The sequence below is a fragment of the Pristiophorus japonicus genome, chromosome 13 (genome assembly GCF_044704955.1).
Source record: "Pristiophorus japonicus isolate sPriJap1 chromosome 13, sPriJap1.hap1, whole genome shotgun sequence".
In the NCBI taxonomy this organism is placed as follows: domain Eukaryota; kingdom Metazoa; phylum Chordata; class Chondrichthyes; family Pristiophoridae; genus Pristiophorus; species Pristiophorus japonicus.
In genome coordinates this window covers 128,643,971-128,662,432 of record NC_091989.1, presented here as the reverse complement: position 1 = coordinate 128,662,432, position 18,462 = coordinate 128,643,971, and the positions used below count along the sequence as shown (strand labels likewise).

The window sequence follows — 18,462 nt, the reverse complement described above, 5'->3', positions numbered from 1 at the left end:
GGGCAAAGAGGTAGGTTTTAAGGAGAATCTAAAAAGAGGAGAGAGAGGTAAAGAGGCAGAGAAGTTTAGGGAGGAAATTCCAGAGCTTAGGGCCAAGGCAGCTGAAGGCACGGCCGCCAATGGTGGAGCGGTTAAAATAGGGGATGCACAAGGTCAGAATTGGAGGAGTGCAGAGATCTCGGAGGGTTGTGGGGCTGAAGAAGGTTACAGAAATACCACTACTATGCAACAAGTAAATTTGTATACATAATATAAACATAGAAAATACAAACATACATAAACATTAGGGCATAAGTTCAACGTTGTTGCGCTTGTTTTACGGGTGCAGCAATGATGAATTTAGTAGACTGACGCCTGTGTCCAACTTGCACAAGTGTAAAGGACATTTTTAAAATCAGGGTCCTGCACCATTAAAATTAGTCATAACTTGTGCCGCGCAAACTCTGATTAGTTTTTCAGGCTCTACACCGGCTTAACCAGCAGTCCCTTAAAGGGACTTCTTTAGAGGGTGCCAAAGAAGCTGGCAGGTATGTTTTTTTTTACCTTAATGTGGAACAAGGAGGAGCAGGCGTATTTGTTCTGCCTCCACATTAATACTGCAGGCTGCTGCCAGTCCATGTTCGTCCCTTTTCCGTTTACACCACCCTCTCCTCCCCGACCATTTTGTCGTCCAAGTTGGCCGAGAGTCGAAGGGCCCAGATTGGCGAACTGTGTCAGGGGCCCAATTGGTGCTTCACCGGATTTGTTCCAGTAAGGCCCGAGGATGAATTTAGGACAGCCTTCGGGCCTCTCTCTTTTATGGTGCGCGAGTCCAGCACGCCTGACATCGGGCGCTTTTGAATTTAGGCCAGTTATATTTTTCTCGTACACTGCACAGTATCAGAATTGAAATGAAAAGACAAATATGAACGGGGAAGATTATTTGGCTAAATTTGGCAGCTCTCAAAAAACCCACTGTCCTCTCTGTTATGTATGGAGATAGAGTCAGACTGAACACTGTGAACTCAAAGTAAAGTGTGACCGTAGTCTTTTATTGCAGGTCTCCAGAGTGCTCCTCCAACCTGTGAAGCCTCCTTAAACACCTGTGCTCCCAAGGGATTCTGGGATCCCTTGGGGCTCCAGGGGATGAGCCCTCTGGTGGCTGTACAGAGTAAATACAAGTCCACAAATATAACAACACTCCCCCCCCCCCCCTCAAAGTCAATAGTGTAACTATTTACAATGTGAGTCAATCTGGGGCCCTTCTTGCCCTGGTTGATTGTCTCGGTGTGAAAACTGGTGTTGTTGAATCATTTGTTGGGCCCTCGCTGGGCTGCTGTGCTGCTGGCCTTGCTGGGCTGCCTGGTGTGTTGGGCCCTGCTGGGCTGCTGTGGATGATGGGTTCTGCTTCATGGTCAACCGTGGTGCCGGTTGCCACTGGTGTGTATGTTGGAGGATCAAAAAAGGTAGGGTCCAAGATGGGTAGCTCAGGATAGTCCGTGAATCTGAGTTTGATTTGGTCCAAGTGTTTCCGGTGAATGAGTCCATTTGAAAGTTTGACCAGAAACACCCTGCTCCCCTCTTTGGCCACGACAGTGCCAGGAAGCCACTTGGGACCTTGTCCATAATTTAATACAAATACAGGATCAATGATTTCAATCTCACATGACACATTTGCGCTCTCATGGTATGCACTTTGTTGAAGCCGCCTGCTCTCGACCTGTTCATGTAGATCAGGGTGAACTAACTGCGTCTTGTCTTAAGTGCTCTTTTCATGAGCAGTTCAGCAGGTGGGATCCCAGTGAGTGAGTGGGGTCTCACGCGGTAGCTAAGCAGGACTCTGGATAGGCGAGTCTGCAGTGAGCCTTCAGTTACCCTCTTCAAGCCTTGTTTGATGGTTTGCACTGTTCTCTCTGCCTGACCATTGGATGCTGGTTTAAACGGGGCAGATGTGCCATGTTTGATCCCATTACGGGTCATGAATTCTTTGAACTCAGCACTGGTAAAACATGACCCGTTGTCGCTCACCAGAACATCGGGTAAGCCGTGTGTGGCAAACATGGCCCGCAGGCTTTCAGTAGTGGCAGCGGATGTGCTAGCCGACATTATCTCACATTCAATACATTTGGAGTACGCGCCTACAACCACAAGGAACATTTTACCCAAGAACGGGCCTGCATAGTCGACGTGTACCCGAGATCACGGTTTGGAAGGCCAAGACCATAAACTTAGCGGCGCCTCCCTGGGTACATTGCTTAACTGTGAGCATGTATTACATCTGTGAACGCAAGACTCTAAGTCCGCATCGATACCGGGCTACCACACGTGGGATCTGGCTACGCTTTCATCATTACGATGCCTGGCTGGGTACTGTGGAGGTCTTTGATGAAGGTGGCTCTGCCATTTTTGGGGACCACTGCTCAATCGCCCCACAGAAGGCAGTCTGCCTGTATAGACATTTCATCTTTGCACCGCTCGAACGGCTTTATCTCTTCCTGCATTTCCACTGGGACACTGGACCAGCTCCCTTGAAGCACATAGCTTTTGACTAGAGATAATAAGGGGTCCTGGCTTGTGGCAGATGGCATAGTTGTATGCGGACAACGTGAGCATCCATCTCTGGATGCGGGCCGATGCGTTGGTATTTATCCCTTTACTCTCGGAAATCAGGATTAGTGGCTTATGGTCAGTTTCCAATTAGAATTTTAGCACAAACAGATATTGATGCATTTTCTTTACCCCATAGACACATGCTAACGCTTCTTTTTCAATCATGCTGTAGGCTCTCTCAGCCTTAGACAGACTCCTGGATGCATAAGCAACCGGTTGCAGTTTCCCAAAATCATTAGCTTGTTGCAATACACACCCGACGCCATATGACGATGCATCACATGCTAGTACCAAAGGCTTACATGGATCATACACAAGCAATTTGTTTGAGCATAACAATTTTCTTGCTTTTACAAAAGCATTTTCTTGGCTTTTGCCCCAAACCCATTCGTCCCCTTTTCGTAGTAAGACATGTAGTGGTTCTAGCAATGTGCTGAGACCCGGTAAGAAGTTACCAAAGTAGTTTAAGAGTCCCAGAAACGACCGTAGCTCCGTCACATTCTGTGGCCTCGGTGCCTTCTCGATTGCCTCCGTCTTCGCGTTGGTGGGTCTGATGCCATCCGCCACAATCGTCCTTCCCAAGAGCTCCACTTCAGGCGCCAGGAAAATGCATTTCGAGCGTTTTAACCTGAGCCCCACGCGGTTGAGTTGACTAAGAACCTCCTCCAGGTTCTGCAGGTGCTCGACTGTGTTCTGACCTGTGACCAAGATGTCGTCCTGGAAGACCACGGTGTGCGGGACCGACTTCAGTAAATTTTCCATGTTTCTCTGGAATATTGCCGCCGCTGATCGGATTCCAAACGGGCATCTGTTATAAACAAAAGACCTTTGTGCGTGTTGATGCAGGTGAGGGCCTTCGATGATTCCTCCAGTTCCTGCGTCATGTAGGCTGAAGTCAGATCCAGCTTCGTGAACATCTTTCCTCCCGCCAGCGTTGCAAAGAGATCGTCGGCTTTGGTAGTGGGTATTGATCCTGCAGGGAGAAATGATTGATAGTTACTTTGTAATCGCCAGATTCTGATGGTGCCGTCTCCCTTGAGGACTAGGACAATAGGACTGGCCCACTCGCTGAACTCGATCGGTGAAATGATGCCCTCTCTTTGCAGCCAGTCTAGCTCGATCTCTACCCTTTCTCTCATCATGTACGGTACTGCTCTCACCTTGTGATGGATGGGTCGCACCCCCGGAATTAGGTGGATCTGCACTTTTGCTCCTTGGAATTTCCCGATGCCTGGTTCGAACAGCGAAGGAAGTGTTGTCAGCGGGCGATAGCACTCAGACGTCATCCCAGTTCCAGCGTATCTTTCCCAGCCAGCTCCTGCCGAGCAGCGTAGGACCATCGCCCGGTACCACCCAGAGTGGTAGCTTGTGCACCGCTCCATCGTAGGAGACCTTTAAGGCAGCACTGCCGATTACAGGAATCAGTTCTTTAGTGTAAGTTCTTAGTTTCGTGCTAACTGTTAAGACAGGCCTTGAGCCTTGTTGCACCACAACCTTTCAAAAGTCTTTTTGCCCATGGTGGACTGGCTCGCGCCCGTGTCCAGCTCCATTGACATCGGGAGTCCATTTAGTTCAACATTCAGCATTATTGGGAGACAATTCGTGGTGAATGTGTGCACCCCATGTCACCTCTGCCTTCTCTATCTGAGGCTCTGGTTCGTCATGATCTGCCGTGGATCGGTCCTCCTCTGCAACATGGTGGTTTGCAGGTTTAACAGGCTTTGCAGCTCGCCTGCACACTCGTTGGTGGTGTCCCATTGTTCCACAGCCCTTGCAAACATACTCTTTGAATTGGCATGAATGAAAACGATGATCACCCCGCAGTGCCAACAAGGTGTTAATGGCCTTGCATTCATCACTCTTGATGGTGGACTCGGAGTCATCTGCAGACGTGCAGCTGCAGGTATGTGTGACCTGCCCTGTACGTTACGATTCGAAAACAACATCACTTTGTGCACAGTACTTGTAGCAGCACTTGTGTGCTGAGAGATTTGCTTCATATTGTCACTGGTGGCAATGAACGCCTGGGCTATCGCTATGGCCTTACTCAAAGTTGGGGTCTCTACAGTCAAAAGTTTGCGAAGTATGGTTTCGTGGCCAATGCCAAGTACGAAAAAGTATTTGAGCATGTGCTCCAAATGTCCTTCAAATTTGCAATGTCCTGCAAGGCGTCTTAGCTCGGCGACATAACTCGCCACTTCCTGGCCTTCAGACCTTTTGTAGGTGTAGAATCGGTACCTCGCCATCAAAATGCTTTCCTTTGGGTTCAAATGCTCTCAAACCAGTGTGGACAAATCGTCGTACATTTTCTCCGTGGGTTTCGCTGGAGTGAGCAGATTCTTCATGAGGCCATACGTTGGTGCCCCACAGACGGTGAGAAGGATCGCCCTTCGTTTGGCAGCGCTCTCTTCCCCATCTAGCTCATTGGCCACGAAGTATTGGTCGCGTCACTCTACAAAAGTTTCCCAATCATCTCCCTCCGAAAATTTCTCAAGGATGCCCACTGTTCTCTGCATCTTTGAGTTCGCTATCTGTATCTCGTCGCCAGTTGTTGTGTATGGAGAAAGAGTCAGACTGAACACTGTGAGCTCTAAGTAAAATGTGACCGTAGTCTTTTATTGCAGGTCTTCAGAGTATCTTTCCAACCTGTGACGCCTCCTTAAATACCTGTGCTCCCAAGGGATTCTGGGATCCCTTGGGACTCCAGGGGATGAGCCCTCTGGTGGCTGTACAGAGTAAATACAAGTCCACATATATAACACTCTCCATCACAGCATCCAAATGTCTCTTAAATGATTCCAACATTCTTGTATTCACTATCCTATTTGGAAGTCCATTCTAAGTGTTGATTACACTTTGGACCGAGAAGAACTTCTTGACATCAGTTCTAAAGTTGCCTTTCGCCAATCCCCTTGCCCTACTGTCAGGGTTTACCTTGAAGTAATGTACTAGAGTTACCTTCTCTATATTGCATAAAATTTTATGTAACTCATAAAATCCAGCATTTGGTACAGGAAACCTCAAGTGAGGAGTATATAACTTGGAAAATGTTGAATACAAATAAAGGGAAATCTAAATGAATAATGTTCCATTATCAAAACAGTACATTAAATACTTTTTACTGTTGCAAAAGAATATTGATTAATTCTAAGATTTAAAATTGCCTTAATTTTAATGTCAATATAGGCCCTGAAATTGTGGTGTCTTCAACAGTGTACGCCTAGCGAACGCTGTCGTAATCCATCTGAAAGGCCTTGCAACTTCCAGATTTTCGCATGCGCTGCACATGCATGAAAGCCGGAACTTGCGATCTGTCAAGGTACGTCTAGACAGATCATACAAACCAAAAGTAAAAACGGTATCGCTGACGCAGAGTTGGGCTATTTGCCTTACAACTGCCCAGCAATTGCCCACAAAACTCTTATGCTGGTTAAGGCAGCCATAAGGCCTGCTGTTATCAGCGTAAGGGCTATTATAAATCTTAAATGAAACATTTAAAAGTAAAAAATGATGCACAAACACTTCAAATTAGTTTACGCAAATATAGGCCCAGATTAAGATGTTTAAAATTGTTTTTGTTAAATTAAATTTTTATTTTATTTGGTGTAATGAAGGGACTTATGAATAAAATTGAAATTCAGAACAATTATATTTATTAGAATTATGTAAATTGTTTAATTATTGGGGGATTCCATTGCAAGTAATTGGGAAATTCAGTTGGGAAATGACTACAATAGAATTCTCCTTTTTCATTGGAGGACCAGGCCCTGGGATCTGTGGACCTTTATGCAGACATATGCCTGGAGGCCAGAGACCCGAACTCTCCGCAGCCTGGATGTATGGTGCGGAAATGCTTTGCGGGTCAGAGGGTATGGCTCTGACCGCAATTTCTAGCTTATGATTAAGGTAAATTATTGATCTTTCCAGTTTATTAGCTTTAGTTGTGCTTCACCCGGTTCTGGGTGTATGATACTGAAGGATTCTCTTCCCATGTTTGATACCACAGCTACCATCCAGAGCCACAATTCCTTCTTAAGTCTCACTCCATGGACTTGAGCACAAAAGCAAGACCGTCACTCCAGTGGACTACTGATGGAATGCTGCACTGTCTGAGGTTGTGCCTTCCGGATGAGATGTTAAACTGAGGCCCCAGAGGGCAGACGTAAATTATCCCATGACACAATTTCGAAGAAGAGCAGGACACTTCTCCCTGGTGTCTTGGTCATTATTTAACCCTCAACCAACCTCATTAAAACAGATTATCACATTGCTGTTTGTGGGACATTGCACAATTTGGCTGTAATGCTTTCTAAATTACACCAGTGACTACACAAAAGTTCTTCATTGGCTGTAACGCGCTTTGGGACATTCTGAGGTTGTGAAAGGTGCTATATAAATGCAAGTCTTTCTTCAGGTGACAAGATGGATGATTTGGTTTGTAGACTTCTCTATGGCTGCAGTGTTGTTGATATCATTCAACTACTTCCCTGAAATGGAAATAATTTTCCCCATCTGAGCTGGAGTGCTCCAAACAGCAGCAGGCTAACATCTAGTGAATTTATCCAATGAAAGGGACTGAGTTCGAATCAGTCATGAATGGGAATCAAACACAATTGTGTTAACTAAATATCAGGCTGACACCACTTGGGTTAATATGTGGCATCATGAAAAAGTTTTTTTCATTTACTACATTTATGTCGACTCCGTTCCACTTAAGTTCATTTAACATCTTGTTTTTTGGCTTTGGTAAACATTGAATACTCATAAAAATCAATACAACTTAAGCATCTTACTTATTGAGCTTTTCATGGCACATGCAAAATAGTTTACTGTACAATGACTAATTAACATTGAATTTGGAGATATAAATGTTGATGGACAACAATTTTATTCGGAATTTGATTATAAACACCAGTGATCATTTTTTTTTATCTAACAGCAGCCATTAACAGAAGCACATTTTAAATGACTATTGATTTTACAGCAAGAGACAAACAGGAATACATTGTATAGCTTATTTCAAAAGTAGGGGATTTAACCGTAGAGAATGTTTTTACTTCAAAATTGAAACAATAGTGACTCCTATTGATTTACTGATCATTGCGGGTTTTAGTGACTATATTGTGCTGAAAACAATTGCGTTTTGAGAGACTGAATTCTGGAAGCTTTTTCAGAATGTACTATTGCAAGTTTTTTTTTTAAACAAATAGACTAAACAAAAAAAAAACGAACCTAAAGTAACATTACAATGTGCAATTATTGTCTTGCTGGCTACAATTACAAAATACAAATTCAAATGTCTTAAATAAAATTTGGTTTCCAAGAGCTGAAATAAAGCATTTCCTTTTTTTACCTCTGTCCTGTTGCTTGGTGCTCTCTGAGATGCAGAAGATACTCCTCATATTCTTTGTCCTTCTTCATAATCTGTTCTCTCAGTATCGCAACAGTTTGCTCCATCTCTTCCATCTGCACCTTCTGAGACTCAATGCAATTCTCCCTAAAGATCATATCAGAAAACATGAATGAATGTGCCAGACAGAAGATTCTGATCGAACACATTATGAATATACTGAAGAAACTTGTCAATAGCTTCAAAACAAAATTAATTTTGCTAAATATGTTATTGAGAAGTTAACAAGTTATCAAGATGAAAAATGGTATAAAAGTCCACTGAAGTCAATGGAAGTAATATTGGAGGAATGTCTCTGATATATCAGTCACCAGTAATTAGAAAGTTTACATTTTCTAAAATTTACATGTTTACAAAATCAACAAAACACAGGTAATAATCAGGGATAATTGGAGGCTTTCTATTTGCTTTCAAAATTCAACGCTTTTTTTTAAAGAATTCAAATTAGGATGAAAAAACTGTGTCTCTCTGTTTTTCCCCGTCTCTTTTTGTCCATTCCTCTTTCTCTCGCTATTTCACTGCTGTTGTTAAATAGAATCAACAATTCAAAGGGATTACTTGGAAGGTATTTGATTTCAAAATTGATTTTTTTTGAAGAACGTCTATTAGGATGAATGAACATGCTCTTTCTGTTTATCTTTCAGCATAATACACCTGGGTTATAGGGTTATAGTGTATATAACTAAAAATAAGCTACAATCGGTGTATCATCACTGGTCTCTTTCTCTCTATCTCTCACACACGCACCGCTTCTCTGTTTAAAAAAAAATCAATATCAATGTTATCTAAATAAAGCTTTTGAGATTTATTCTCCAACTATTCTTCAAATAATTTAGAAAAACAATAATTGATTTTTTTGGAGACTCCGAGACAACCATTTATTATCTGGCTGGCTTAAATGCTACTACAAATGTATCCTGGAAAACTGGGCACACGGCAGATGCTCAGACAGCAGGATCTGCTTCTGGCTACTGCTCTGGGCAAATACATCAAGTCAAAGCCCAGGTATTTGCCAGAACTAGGTCGCCAAGAAAAAACTTTAATGAAGGTATTAAAAAACATAAAAACAATTAACTGATCAATTTAATCATGTTTTAATAAAATATATATTTTTATTATGAAGTTTTGTTTAAAACCTTGTTTTGGATATCAGAAATTTTAGTTATTCAGAAAAAAATGGCAGATCATTTTTTTGAAAAAGCATTTTGAGTGACGCTCACGATTCCAGCATCATTGTGTAATGCAACGATAACCCCCTGCTATTATTTTCTACTGCTAACTGTCTTCTTGATCCCCTCTCTCCTGTCTCCTCCACACTCACTTCCAACAACAAGTGCAAGGAGAACATGTACTTCTTTGTCTCAAAGATTGGCATGTTTTGATCAGCTGCCGCTGTCACTTCCCTTCCTTTCCCTAGCCTGCCCGGCTAAACTTGCTCTAAGGTTCTCTGGCCCTAGCCCTGAACTTAAATCTTTCTCTCCGATTTCCCTTCTTGACCTCTCCATGTGATCCACTTCCTGCTCTCTCGATTCTATTCCCACTAAACTGCTGACCACCCAACTTCCTTCACTGGCTCCCATGTTAATCGACATTGTTAAAGGTTCGCTCTCCTCAGGTACTGTCCCCCTCTCCTTCAAATCAGTTGTCATCACCCCTCTCCTCAAAAAAAAACCCCTTCACCCCTCTTTCCTTACAAACTACCGCCCCATCTGCAACCTTCCCTTCCTCTCCAAAGTCCTTGAACGTGTTGTCACCTCCCAACTCCATGTTTGAATCCCTCCAATCCGGTTTCCACCTCTGCTATAATACTGAAATGGCTCTGATCAAAGTCACAAATGATATCCTCTGTGACTGTGACAAAGGTAAACTATCCCGCCTCATCCTTCTCAACCGCATGCAGCCTTTGACACGGTTGACCACACCATCCTCCTCCAACACCTCTCCACCATCGTCCAGCTGGGTGGGACTGCACTCGCCTGGTTCCATTCTTATCTATCTAATCGTAGTCAGAAAATCACCTGGAATGGCTTTTCTTCCCACTCCTGCATCATTACTTCTGGGGTCCCCCAAGGATTTATCCTTGGCATCCTCCTATTTCTCATGTACATGTTGTCCCTTGGCGACATCATCTGAAAACACTCCATCAGTTTCCACATGTATGCTGACGACACCCAACTCTACCTCAACACCATTTCTCTTGACCCCTCCAAGGTCTCCAAATTGACACGCTGCTTGTCCGACATCCAGTACTGGATGAGCAGAAATATTCTCCAATTAAATATTGGGAAGACCGAAGCCATTGTCTTTGAGCCCCGCCACAAACTTCTTTCCCTAGTCACTGACTCCATCCTCTCCCTAGCATCTGTCTGAGGCAGAACCACACTGTTCGCAACCTTGGTGTCATATTTGACCCTGAAATGAGCTTCCAACCACATATCCGTGGCATAACTAAGATCGTCTATTTCCACCTCAGTAACATTGCCCATCTCCGCCCCTTGCCTCAGCTCATCTGCTGCTGAAACCCTCACCCATGCCCTTGTTAACTCTAGACTTGACTATTCCAACGCACTCCTGGCTGGCCTCCTACATTCTACCCTGTGTAAACTTGAGGTCACCAAAACTCGGCTGCCTGTGTCCTAACTCCCACCAAGTATTGTTCACCCATCACCCCTGTGCTCACTGACCTACATTGGCTCCCGGTTAAGCAATGCCTCGATTTCAGAATTTTCACCGCTGCCTCGCCCCTCCCTTTCTCTGTAATCTCCTTCAGCCCCTGAACCCCACCCCACCCCCCGAGATATCTGCACTCCTCAAATTCTACCCCCTTGAGCATCCCTGATTATAATCGCTCAACCATCGGTGGCCGAGCCTTCAGAATTGATCAAGTTTTTACTTCAACCAAAATGGAATTATGTACTTCTTAGTACTTCATAAGGTTCAAAGGCAGCTTATTTTGCAATAAAAACTGATGCACATTAATGAAAACCATTTAAAGCTTAATTCTATGGGCTTCCAATGTTCAGCAGAATAAGGGATAGTTACGATTTGCAAAATATATACAAATGATTAATAAAGAGAAAGGTGGAAGAGAAAGATGGTATTGACAGTAAATAAGACAGCAGGACCTGAAAGCACCTGGGGGACACAAAGTGGAGGAACAGCATTAGCTAATCACTTTGACATGTGTAATGTATTTGCTTCATGAGTTCTTTGCTTAAAAAAAAAATCATAGCAATGCATTGCTATTAAGAACTATTTGGTTTATTAGCAAAGGTTTAACAATCATCTTACCAGTTCATCCACCAGGCTCACAACCACCTGCCTCATCGTGCACCCCCTGAACCCAACAGGCTGGGGTTTTATTGAGTCTTGTGAATATCATGAGACTGGCTAAGCCACTCACAGCTCAACAGCTCAACCAACTATCAGATGCATATATTACAACATGGATGGCTGTAAAATTGCTTCAGATAATTGTCAAAATTCAGGGATCAAATTAATTGTATTTTTTGAAGATGTAACCATGAACATGAATGGGGATATAGAAGAAAGCTGGCTAAATAGAGTTGATGTACAGATCAGCCATGATTAAATTGAATGACAGAATAGGCTCGAGGAGCTGAATGGCCTACACCTAGTCCTAAATTTACAGAGAGTCGAAGCTGTCAGATGGTTAGGAGATAGTCGAGTGCGAAAGTGACAAAGGCAGCAGGTGTGCTGAGATAGTGGAGGAGTTGGGCAATTTTACGCAAGTAGGCAGTCTTTATGATGGAGACGAATTGGGGACTGAAGGTAACTTTGCTGTTGAATTAGCCTGATGTTGTGAACAGTCTGGTTCAGCCTGAGATAGTGGTTATGAAGGGGAATTGGTGGCAAGGATATGGAGTTTGGAGCAGTCGGGAACCTCGGGAGAACGGGTCTTCCTCATTTGGTATTTTGAATCTGTTTCCTGCCCGATGGTTGGAGAGGCTGGCTGGCTCTCAGGTGTGTAGGACTGTTGCACTAGGCCATAGAGAGGAGGAAGAGAGGGATTGGGCAGCAGGGGGAGGGTCGGAAAGCCGGAGGAGGCATTGGAAGATGGGAGGGGGTTGACAGCCCAGAAGGTGGTCAGAGAGGGCTAGAAGGCCGGAAGGGGGAATCGGAGGCCAAAGGAGTGGTTGGAGCTAAAGATCGGAGACCTCGTGGGGAAGGTCAGAGACCTTGGGAGAGGCGGAGATCGGAAGTGTGGGGGGGCGGTTGTCCAATCGCAGGGCTTTGGCGAGGCAGGGACACTGGATCCAGCAGGTAAATGGAAAGGCACACCTCCTGGATCCAGCAGTCCTCGCCTTCCTTTAGCTGGCAGGTTCCCCGAGGCCTGGGAAACCTGCCCGTCCAGTTACATTTAAAATGATCGATCACCATGAGGCTTGCAGCCTCATTAATATAATTAAAGTGCCAACCTGCCTCCTCCGAACGGTTGGCTGCCTGCCCTCGGTCCCGCATCCATTAAATCCGGAAATAGGCGAGTTGGGGATTGGGATTCAGATTTTTAACTCTTTAACCTCCCACCCGACCCCAACCCACCTGTTTTTAGGGTTAAAATTCCCTCCCCAATGTGTCCACTTTTAAAAATTGGGTTTAGCCTTATTTGAAGCTCTGGCCAGCGTTTACTACACTGGTGGATAGCATTAAATGCTACATGTACTCGTCACAAATTTCCTGACTGCCCCAATAAACACATTCCTATAGAGTCTGGCGAATAGTGAAGAAAGAGAGCCTTACAGATTTCGTACTTCAGCCCTGGCATCTTCGAGCAAGCTATGTCCATATCTGGGAAGCATAGCTTGGGTACACCTTGTTGTCAGCTCTGGATCTTGAACTCTGATTCCTAAATAAATCATAAAGATTAAAAAGATGTCATATATATCAAGCAACAATATAAGCAAAACATTAATTTAGTTATAGGAAGCCTGGCTCCTGGAATGTTATTGTAAATTTACTTTGCAAGATACATTGTTATAAATGGTAAAAATGACAAACATGGTTTGTGTAATATTGTTACCATCAAACAATCAGACGCTGATACTATAGGTAGCAAAAAATATTGAAGTGTTTGATTTGAGTTGAATTGCCAGCTTTTAGGGGGCAACCTGCCCTGGAGCTATTTAGTTCTAGATTAAAGCCAATTTTTCTTTATCCAAAAAAAGTAAAATCACGTAATATATTGTCACTTTTGGGGATTTTTTAAACAATTTTTTCACAGCTTTGGAAAAGAGGTACGTTGAAATGTAGAGTTTTAAAGCAAAGTGTATTCACACAAGTTTTTTCAAACGCACTAAGATGAAAGGTGACTAAAATGATAATGGGCTAAATATTGAAATAGTTTCCCCAAAGACCTCGGTGATTTATATTGCACACCAGCGGATCCAGCAAATCAGCCGTGGGATGATCAGAGTCATCCAGTCATGGGAAGCAAGCAGAAAGTGGAAAAACAAAGGTCATGTGGCAGTAATGGAGCAGAATCCAGAGCAGGATGGGAACCAACAGGAACAGATCAGAGTTAGCCCAGCGTAGTGAAAATTTCCCAGCAGAGGAGCAGGGAACTTAGGTTGCAGGAACAAGGTACTGGAATCAAGATGATCAAGAATCCAGTAGTCTGGGAAGTCAAATTTGAGCAGAGTTCCAGTCATTGAACAGAGTGTAGTGAAAACAAAGAACAGGATCGTGGGGTGGGGGAGGAGGGTAGACAATATTTTCTGCATTGGTAGCTTTAAGCTTGTAGCTTGAACTTGTAGTTCAGGCTAAAACTGCCCCACTACTCGGGCCAGGGATTCTTAAGCAGTGAAAGAGAGAAAACTGGGGGAGAATGGGTAAAAGATGGTTAAGGATAAAATTGCTAAGTAGAGTTCAACTAAGGAGCTGCCAATCCTGGAGCCACCCTGAACAAGAACAAATCACTCGTTAGTTTTTTCTTTATATTGATTCTTTCAAAAACATTTTGATAAAACAGTGGGTGTTGATTTTATGAAGTAACTACAGACTTGCAGGATTGTTCTGAGGCTAATACTATTAGGAAACTGAAATGACATGTACTTGAAATTACTTCATTGCTGGGGGAACAAGATGGCACAGTGAGTTGCACAATAGTTTGCAGGGCTATGGGGAAGAAACAAGGGAGTGGAACTAATTTGATAGCTCTTTCAAAGAGCCGCCAGAGGCACGATGGGTTCCTTCTATGCTGTATGATTCTATGATAATGGGGAGAAATCATCCTCTGTTTCTTAGCCTTAAGGTCCATTTAGAAATGAGTCTGGGTCGTCTCAATGTATTCTTAATTACATGTTATAACAGGACTAAATTGTCAATTTCACTCTGAATAGCTGGGGTACAAAATGTGGAAATTCACACTTGTGCAGCACAGTACTCTTTCTGAGGGTAGAGCAGAGTATACGTGAGACTTATTCAGCACCTAATTATATTATTCCTGTTATAGGAATTGGTGCTGACATTGAGGTCAATTTTAACTCCCAACGCCGCCCCCACCAGCCGCCCCCCCCCACCCCCCCTCCTCCCCTGGGCTCTGCCGGGACCTACCCTTCCCATTCCGATCTGGCCAAATGCAATTTTAAATTGCAGGTGGCAAGAACACCCAGCCAAAGTTGGCAGGACCCTCCTTAAATATGCAGATCGGGCTCCAATTATGTCACTCACTTGGCCGTGTTCGCGGCTGGGAGTTAAAATGGAGCCCCATGGTACCTGCAGTTGTGATCAATGTTTTAGAACTCCGATTAACTTTCTTTAGGGTCCATACGCAGAAAAGGCAACCCTTGGAGCAGTGACATTTTTAATCACTGTCTTTAAATCAAAAACCAGTGCTAGTTGGCATAGTCACACCCAGGAAACTGGAGCAGGGAGATTGTGTTGTTTAAGGTACTGCAGACACAGAATCTTAAACAAAGGAGGTGGCCATTTGACCCATTGTGCCAGTGGCTGAAGCACTCCTGATTAATACATTTATCTCTACTGATATTAATTCAACTCCCTTACACGGCTGGGTTTAATAAGTACGAAAACCAGTTCCTTTCAACGCCTTTTTAAAAGAAAATACTATCTTTTGAATCTACAATCTTAGTTCCCTGTTAATTCATCCATTTGTATTCTTCCTTGATTTATTTATTTTTCATCCTAGGTTTTTGACCTTGATGTTTGTGGGATGCTGCTGGCCCTTAGCCAACATTAACATGCACTGCACTTCCTGCCCAGCTGATACAATGTGCTACAGCTTATCCTACTACCCCACTCAGCTCATTTTGCATGCTAACAGTTCATCTTGAGTGAATACCAAAAGTACTTCTGTCATACAATATAATTATTGTATTTATCTAATTACCAAAGCTATTACATTCTAATTATAGAAAAGTATAATTCCATTTTTGCATTCTGTAGATTTACAATGTTGTTTAAACCTCCCTGATATGAATCAGAGTGTTCAGAATAGACAATAATGCTGTAGAATGGACTACTCAAACCACCATCTGCTGATCTGGAAGCACTCAAGTAACATTATGTTAGCGCAAACAATTGTGAAAGTCTAGTTTATTCGTCACTGTGATGCAAGAGATAAAAACAAAGTGCGAGGAGATTAAGAACAACTTGTGATGAAACTCATGAGCACTGCAGAAAGTTTGCCTGTTCATGCCACTGCTCCTGTCAATCATGGCACTCTATGGTCTCTCCTCTACAATGGACTGCGATTAAACAAACAGATTTTCATTTAGAGAAACTGCTAAGTTTCTGCTGGTCTACACCTTATATCAAAGGCTCAGAATTAGTCTGTCAAATTTTCCTAATAAACGTTAGAAAAGCAGCATTTTTACGGGTAGCTATGCAATATTAGTTGTATTCTGAATCAATGCTAATGACCACTTTTGTTTCAACAATAATCATAGAATCCTAGAAATTTGCAGCACAGGAGGATGCCATTCAGCCCATCGGCTCTGTGCCAGCTGAAAAACAACCTAATCCCACTTTCCAGCTCTTGATCGGTCCATAGCCTTGTAGGTTACAACATTTCAAGTGCATATCCAATTACCTTTTAAATGTGATGAGGCTCCCCTACCACCCTTTGGGTGAAAAAAAAAATCTCCTCAACTCCTCTCTAATCGTTCTACCAATTACTTTAAATCTATATCCCTGATTATTGACCTTTCTGCTAAGGGAAATAGGTCCTTCCTATCCACTCTATCTAGGCCCCCTCATAATTTTATACACCTCAATGAAATCTCCCTTCAGCCTCCCCTGTTACAAAGAAAACAATCTCAGCCTATCCAATCTATCCTCATATCTAAAATTCTCTAGTCCTGGCTACATCCTTGTAAATCTTATGTGTACCCTATCTAGTGCGATCACATCCAGAACTGCACACAATACTCTAGCTGCGGCCTAACTAGTGTTTTATGCAGTTCGAGCATAACCTCCCTCCTCTTATATTCTGTGCCTTGGCTGATAAAGGAAAGTATCCCGTATGCCATCTTAATGCCTTACCTACCTGTTATGCTACCTTCAGAGATCTGTGGACAATGCATTCCAAGGTCTCTCTGTTCCTCTACATTTCGCAGTATCCTACTATTTATTATCTATTCCCTTGCCTTGTTTGCCCTCTCCAAAGGCATTACCTCACAATTCTCCGGATTGAATTCCATTTGCCACTTTTCTGCCCACCTGACTAGTCCATTGACATCTTCCTGCAGTCTACAGGTTTCTTCCTCACTATCAACCACACTGCCAATTTTTGTATCATCTGCAAACATTTTAATTATGCCGTCTACATTGAAATCTAAATCATTGATATATACCACGAAAAGGAAAGGACCTAGTACTGAGCTCTGTGGAGCCCCACTGGAAACATCGTTCCGGTCACAAAAGCACTTGTCGATCATTACTCTTTGCTTCCTGTTACCGAGCCAATTTTGGATCCAACTTGCCACTTTCCCTTGGATCCCATGGGCTTTTACTTTTCTGACCAGTCTGCCATGTGGGACCTTGTCAAAACCTGGCTAAAATCCAGGTAAGATAGGGTACTGAAGTTGAATGTTCAGCCATGAACTCATTGAATGGCGGTGCAGGCTAGAAGGGCCGAATGGCCTACTCCTGCACCTATTTTCTATGTTTCTATGTTTCATAATAAAACATTGTTGACTGGATCTAGAGTTCCGAGTTGCTAATTGCTTATCAGTGATACTGCTCACTTTTGATATTATTCCAGAAATTCATTAATTGTCAAGAGAGTGTGGTGTAGCATTAATCTTGGCCTCTACTGCCAGTTTTCTTACACTGCTAGATCACAATGTTATGATATTTCAGGTGACGTAAAAAAGTAGGAATGTCTAACACATTTTTTCTGTATTCTACCTAGATTTTGCAGGTTCCCATTATAATTTCTTCATGACAAACCGTTAATCTATTAACAATTCACCTGAATATATAGTAGTAGACTAAGGGCTAAAATTTTATTTGAAATAAAAATGAGATGACATTTAACTATAAGATACTGTGGGGCTGAAATTGCCTCTCTCAAAGGCCTGCTAGTGCCTCCGGAAGGTGCTAACGGGGTGCTAAAAGGTTTTCGGCTGGGTACGACGGCCAGAGTGCTCACCCCAGAGCACGGAGCGGGAAAGGTGTTTTGTGCCACACCCCACGATCAGCGCACACGACGTCATCGCCGTGAGCACCAACCACTTATCACCACATGCCAACCCATTTTCGCCCCGCAGCGGAAATTGCCCTGCGGGAAGCGAGGTTGGCGTGGGGTGATGCCACCGACAGCTTCGTGAGGCGAGAAGCTGTGGTGGCTGGGGCGCCCCGGCCGCCCTTAAATGGGAGGTGGTAGCATCACGGTCGCCATAATTTCTGTGTCCTTCCTGGCGGCCCAATAGGTGCCACTAAAGCGGCTGCAGAGTTTGTAGTGGCTCTCCCCTTTAAAAGAAGGGAGGGACGATGTGATGAGTCAGTGTAACACAGCACGTCCGCGTTGCACTGATCTGCTGAACGCAGTGCTGAGCGTCGTGCCCCGCAAATGCCCTGTTACCGACACACAACATTTTTTGGCTCGAAGAGCCCAATTCCATAACATTTATTGGCCCGTCTTGCCAGGCGCTAAATTTTCTTTTAATTCGAATTGTGCACCCCAAATCCAGCGCGGGGCAATTTCGGCCCCTGTAACTTTCATTAGGTATTGAAAAATTAATTCCTTTTGATGTACAGGAGAGAACATAAAGACTATTGGAAAATGTTCCTTTTTGTGCCGTTCCCTGTCAAAAGATTAAAGTTTTTGGCTGCGGAGCAATCAGGAATATATAGCTTGTGTACTCAAAGTACAAATATTGATGGTTCACCTGTAGGTTTTGTCTCTGTGATCTGCAGAAATTCACAAGTGAAAGATAGAGGAGGTAAGTGGTGTGAAACACAAAATACCTTAGCTACTT

The 18,462-nt window shown here is 43.5% G+C and overlaps 1 protein-coding gene across 3 annotated transcripts in view; it reads right to left on the bottom strand.

Annotated features, from left to right (window-relative positions):
• rpgrip1l (RPGRIP1 like) overlaps positions 1–18,462 on the bottom strand; it is a 291,830-nt gene that overhangs the window by 205,083 nt on the left and 68,285 nt on the right. For all 3 annotated transcript variants that reach the window (XM_070897996.1, XM_070897997.1, XM_070897998.1), the window contains exons 5-6: positions 12,761–12,866; positions 7,943–8,086 (exon numbers count right to left, since the gene is read on the bottom strand). In XM_070897996.1, coding sequence (XP_070754097.1) covers positions 7,943–8,086; positions 12,761–12,866 — 250 coding nt within the window. The remainder of the gene's footprint in view (positions 1–7,942; positions 8,087–12,760; positions 12,867–18,462) is intronic.